Here is a 6064-nt window from a genome sequence, read left to right as displayed (position 1 = left end):
ATAAACTTATAAACTTCTTCCCAGCCGGAGCAGGCTGGGTTGTGTGAGCTGCTGGTGGGCGGAGCCTGCTACTCCCTGGGAATGGTCTTCTTCAAAAGCGATGGCATCGTCCCATTCGCTCACGCCATCTGGCACCTGTTCGTCGCCATGGGAGCAGCCATACATTACTACGCCATCTGGAAGTACCTATACGCCCAGCCGCCCAATCAGGTCCAGACCTCAAGATGACATCAACACTGACAGCACAGGAAGAAACGCCTGTGTTTGACCGACTTCAAGAAGACGACGCGAACCGTGTTTGAATTCAGGGACTGCGTCATGTGGAAGGTAGAGGGGTGAAGCCCCCAATAGTATGTGTCTGCAGAGCCAGAGGCTGCACCGAGAGGGCTGCACCGAGGGGGCTGCACACTTCCGGTCGCACATTTCGAGCATTTTTTAAAAGCTACCACAATAGATGGTCACAGTAGTGCACAAGTTACAGTTTAAATGCTGAACTTACAGTTTTAAAATATGATTTCACTCAAAATATTCTTAGAATTTAAAATAGTTTTTCAAAGAGTTTTCCACTTTCATTTTGGCACCGGTAAGTTTTTCTGCAGAGCCGGAGGCTGCACTTTTAGGACCACGTCAAGTATTCAACACCAAGTACTACTTCATATCCTACCTAAGATTTTAAAGGTTTAATTCAACCAAATAGCACTTATTACAATATCATGATTGGGTTGCTGAGACTTGCGTTAAGCAACATGAAATTTATACGTCTTTTCTCATTTTGTTTCGAGCCATGCTTTTATTCTGAAGAAGGTGTGCACCGATACACGGAAGTGAAGTATTCTATGAGTGCCGGGAAATTGTTGGTTATCGTTTGATGAAGTTCCTAATACAGATGCGGAGGATATGCCTGTTCCACAAAGAAGCCTGGGCTTAATTCCTCAACTTGCATTTGGACAAATTGTGTAATTATCAGGTAAAATAATAATGTAATTGTCTGTAATGGCCTTTGTGGTGTCGAGATCTCAAACAGCACGATCTGAAAGGCTGGAAAGAGGCAATACGTACGGACAACTCTGGAGGCAGATATTTATTTATTTCATACAATACCATTAAATAAAAATAAAAGTTAAAGACACAAACACCCAAAGGTAAATTAGCACTATGACTCCTTGACCTGCATAAATATAAATGTTTATAACGTTATAAAATATACAGCCCTCTCCGTGCAGCCTCGAGCTCAACAGACACATACTATTGGAATATTTTGAGTGAAATCATCCTTTAAAACTGTAAATTCTGCATTTAAACATAGCAGACATACCCTTCTCGGTGAAGCTGCAGGTAATGGTGCATTCAGGCGATCTTCAGTAACTCATACCAAACCAGTGGAAACCATTTTTAAAACTTAAATAATGTAAAATAAAAGGATGAGAAATAAAAGATGAGAACAGCAATGCGATATGGCCCAATCAAAGTGAGGATTCAACTTAAAGACCTGGAGTTTACGTCACGTGTTGCATAAAAACAGAATCTTGCTTTTCAGTGTTTAAGTTTGGACTCTGTCAGTTAGCAGAACTACCTCGGGTAATGTGGAGTCTAAAAATAGACAGTTAAAGATGTGACGAGTGGAATGATGTGATCCACTCCATTCATCCAGCTTTGAATCGTGTCTGCAGTTCTTCCCCACCAGCCTCCACCGGCAGGAGGGTTTCTGCAGCCTTAATTTTAGCCGGAGTGGTGAAACTCAGGGTAAAAACACATTTGCAAATCACTTCCTGCTGCTTGAAGGGCAACACTTGTGAACATTTTATCAATCCAGAGCTTCTCTCATCTTGATTTTAGATGCTGGACTGTGGAAGGACACAACCCAGAGGAAAATGTTACCACTAAAAGTTTGCTCTTCTGTAGCTTGGGAGACAAAATTGTGATTCTTATTTTGGGCTTATTTGAGGGAGTTAGATGCAGAGTGGTCTAACCCACCAAAAATCGGAACTGGGTTTTATATAATTTCTGTAACATTTTATGGTCTAGATTTTAGCAGCCAAGTGGTCTAACCCACAACCCAAATATAGTGTTACAGTGGTGCTTGGAATGTTAGATCATTCTTGAAAACACGAAACTTTGAACCCATTTTTCTCAAAAACTACAAGAAGTGGTTAGACCACTCTGCTTCCAAACCCTTCATTTTAGCTTTGAGTTTGTCTGTATGATTCTTGTATTTTGCTCTTAAAATTCAACAAGAAATGTAGGTGAGAAAGGAGGAGAACAGGAGCCAAACTTGAGACTTAAAGGAGATAATTCCACTAATGGATCCATTTTTCTCAGTTGAACTACATGTGGGCTGCATATGAGCTTTATTTTATACAAATATAATACAACCACTGCATTGAATTTTACTTAGAAGTCTGAATAAAATCACACACATACACATATGCTCATAAGTTTATATACCCTAGCAGAATTTGTACAATATGTCCTATTCTTTAATGAAAACATGAATGATCAGAGCAAATCCAATTGGGTGACAAAAAATAATTTTGTCTGACCACTAACCCTAAATGAAGGAAAAGTTTTTCTATGGTCAAACATATTTTCAAAAGAAAGTTGACAGTTTTTCCCAAATTTTGCCAGAGTATGGAAACTTATGAACACGGTTATTATTATTAATAATTGTTTATTACCAGATTATCTCCTTTAAATCTCAGGTTTGACTCTTGTTGCTAATTATTCTCCTCCTTTCTCTCCTGGTGAATTTTAGGAGAAATATATGAGAAACATATCAGACAAAATCCAACTAAAACAAGAATTACAATTGTGTCTCACAACCTATAGAGGAGCAAACTTTGAGCAGCAAGATTTTAGTGAGTTAATTCCATCCCTGAACAAATGAAATCCACATTTGCTCCATCCAACTTGAATCCCTCATATGTGTGTTTTGACACATCATGAGTTGATGAGGACATTTGAATGCACCATTAAGCAGGTATACAGGTATGAAGGAACCTTTTTCATTGACCCGACGACGTTGTGATGAATGTGAACTTCGTGACAGTCTCTGAACTGGGTCACGGCTCGTTCTTTCGCCTCAGTTCATTTCAACTATCTGTTCCAGTGTTTTTGCAGGAATTTGGTTTCATTCCAACAATCAAGGGTTAATTCTCGGAGATGCCTCCCTCTGTGGTGCACGTCCAGATTCAGTGTTCAGGCGCTGAATTGAGGGCATTGTCTTATCGCCAAAAGCAAGACAATGTTTACAATTCGCTGACTTGACTATCATGATTAGTTTTAGTGAGTATAATCATCATTAACAGACAGCGTTTGAATTATATTTAGCAGGTTGCAACATCAATAACTCACTATTCCAATTCAGAGCTCTAGATAGTAATATTACTGCTACTGTTATTAGTTGTGCTTTCTGCACTGTATGGTTTAAACACAGGTTGCTTTAGTCAGTGTGAAACCAAAGCATGACTACTGAAAGATCTTCTTCACGTTGAACATACAGATATTTGTGGTTTTAGTCGCTGGAGACTTTGTTTGCTCTGCACAGTAGATTATCAAGCATAGTTACTGAATCCTAGTAGTTTACTGTTGTTGATTAGGTTTAGTGAGTGAAGACGTCGTCATTATACACCATTTATCAGAGACGTACAGTATGTGTTGAGCTCATATTTTTTTCTGATGTTCTCGTAGTGTTAGTTGATTATCTTCATTCTAAATGAACCTCAGAGGGAAAACCACCGTCAGATTCAGCACTGCCACACTGACCTACTGCCGATAGCACACTAACTACCATTTATGTCACACTTGAAAGGAAACTGGAGCTATAGTATAGTTGAACAATCTGGCCCAATATTAAGGCATCTCAGGTGTGTGTGTGTGTGTGCGTGTGTGTGTGTGTGTGTGTGTGTGTGTGTGTGTGTGTGTGTGTGTGTGTGTGTGTGTGTGTGTGTGTGTGTGTGTGTGTGTGCGTGTGTGCGTGTGCGCGTGTGCCTCTGAAAGCCTCTGATTGGCTGAGTCTATGTTTACATGCATGTACCTTGAACACATCAAAAAATATATTTGAAATATGTATGTATTCTGAGTGTTAAACTGTTGGAAAAGCTTGTGTAGTACGATGAATGTGGCTAGAGGACCAAAAGGCCAAACCATCGGGTATTCAGAGGTGTTAAACAAAAACAAAAAACTACTTTTTAAACTCCTGTCCATCATATTTTCACTTCTGTGTGTTTCTCAGGATTTGGATCATTTGGGCTTAAACATCTGTGAAGCCAGATTCAAGGACCGCGAAAGCTGCGGTCTGAGAGGTGCCAGCATTAAAGAAAGCAGATTCCCAAGTAGGGCAGCGGTCGCACAAAGTCGTCCGCAAGCTTTATGGGTAATATTTATAAAAATAACAGGAAAGAAGCTCAGTTAGAAACAGACACAGAATCCTGACAGATACTAGAACAGCAGAAGTGTTTGTAGATTATAATAGGCAGTGGAAAGCTCTAAATTTGCTGCAGAGTTTGGATTTGCATCAGAACACACTGTGACGAACACTCACCAGATGCATTTGCAAGACGTTTTTGTTAGTGTAAATGCAGTAGTTCATGAGAAAATGTGAACATGTGAAGAGGGAAAAAATGGTTTAATTTGGACTCAAACCACTCACCATGTCTTCCTCAGTTCATTCAACACCTTTTAAAACAAACAGAGAATCAGGTTAAAAAAAAATGGACTGAAAACAAGTGAGGGGTTTAGAAGCAGAGTGATCCCACCCACAAAAAAATCTGGGTTTCATATAATTTCTGTAATATTTTATGATGTAGATTTTAGTGGCCAAGTAGTGTGACCCACAACCCAAATATAGTGTTACAGTGATGTTTGGAATGGTAGACAATTCTGGAAAACACAAAACTTTGAACCCATTTTTCTCAAAAACTACAGGAAGTGGGTTAGACCTCGCTGCTTCCAAACCCTTCAAATGATGTGTGTGTGTGTGTGTGTGTGTGTGTATATATGAAAATATAATAACAAATAGTACTGTACAAGTCAGATAGAACAAATCTGCACATTTTAATTAAAGTGCAGCTCTTTGTGTGTGAATTGTGTCCGATATTACCTCACTACACCAAATATTAATTCCTCTATAGCTAAAAAAAAATTACATTTACAACCGGTATGTGAATGCAGCATTACACTGTGTATAGAATCACCAAACCTTTATTGAATATATTAGTTGTTTTTATAAATATTTGACCAATAAATGCACCAGGGTGATAAAATAACCGCGATTTAACCATTTTCAGTCATCAGGGTTTATGGTCACAGTTGACTGGGAATCTGTCACACAGTTTGAAACTCTTCAGATATATTCTCTAATACTAGATGACTTTTTAGTATTTCTACTGTCAGTGTTTACTTGAGCCTCTGGGATGCACCGAACAGTGTTTTGACTCGTTCCACAGGCAGGTTTGGCCTTGCTGAGGTGAATTGAGGGTATGACTGTGTGTCTGTCTCGTCTTGGTTATGATCTCTGTGTCATTCTGATTTACAGTGCCCACCCGACTTTGTATTATAGACCTCTGTGGTTTTATAAACACTTCTTCATGTATGTTGTTTCTAGATGCTCTGTGATCGTGGAGCTGCTGCTGGTGTTTTCTTTCTGAAGATCTGCTGATTATACTCTCTCTCATTATTTGTGTCTCTCTTTCCCCAGTTTTCATTTGGGTTATTGTGTCCATGGTGCTTTTTGTGCTGTGATAAGCCAATATGATGCCAACAATGCTTTTATCTTTTCTATTTCTCTTGTAATAAAAAAGCTTTTTTCATGCAGTATATTTCTGAAGTCAACATTTTATGTTTCACTTTTGTTTTGTTGGTCTACAGTAGCTCTTGCTAACTAGTTTCATTATGCCATAAAAATACAGTTGAACTATTTGAAGTATCCAGTGAGCACATTTACTCAGGCACTGTATAAGTTTGAGATACAGTGTAAAAGTATAGAAATCTTCTATTTTTGCATATTTCTCACACTTAAATGTCTGACATCATCAAATTAATTTTAATATTAGACAAAGATAATCCA

At 38.7% G+C, this 6064-nt stretch overlaps 1 protein-coding gene across 1 annotated transcript in view; it reads left to right on the top strand.

Annotated features, from left to right (window-relative positions):
• LOC111566935 (monocyte to macrophage differentiation factor 2-like) overlaps window positions 1-5814 on the top strand; it is an 18731-nt gene extending 12917 nt beyond the window's left edge. Inside the window, 1 exon segment of the mRNA XM_023267745.3 lies at window positions 25-5814. Coding sequence (XP_023123513.2) covers window positions 25-228 — 204 coding nt within the window. The 3' untranslated portion in view covers window positions 229-5814.
• Window positions 5815-6064: the final 250 nt, after the last annotated feature.

The sequence above is a fragment of the Amphiprion ocellaris genome, chromosome 4 (genome assembly GCF_022539595.1).
Source record: "Amphiprion ocellaris isolate individual 3 ecotype Okinawa chromosome 4, ASM2253959v1, whole genome shotgun sequence".
Classification (NCBI taxonomy): domain Eukaryota; kingdom Metazoa; phylum Chordata; class Actinopteri; family Pomacentridae; genus Amphiprion; species Amphiprion ocellaris.
Note: the sequence above shows the minus strand (reverse complement) of the source record. Positions and strands in the feature narration are given on the sequence as shown.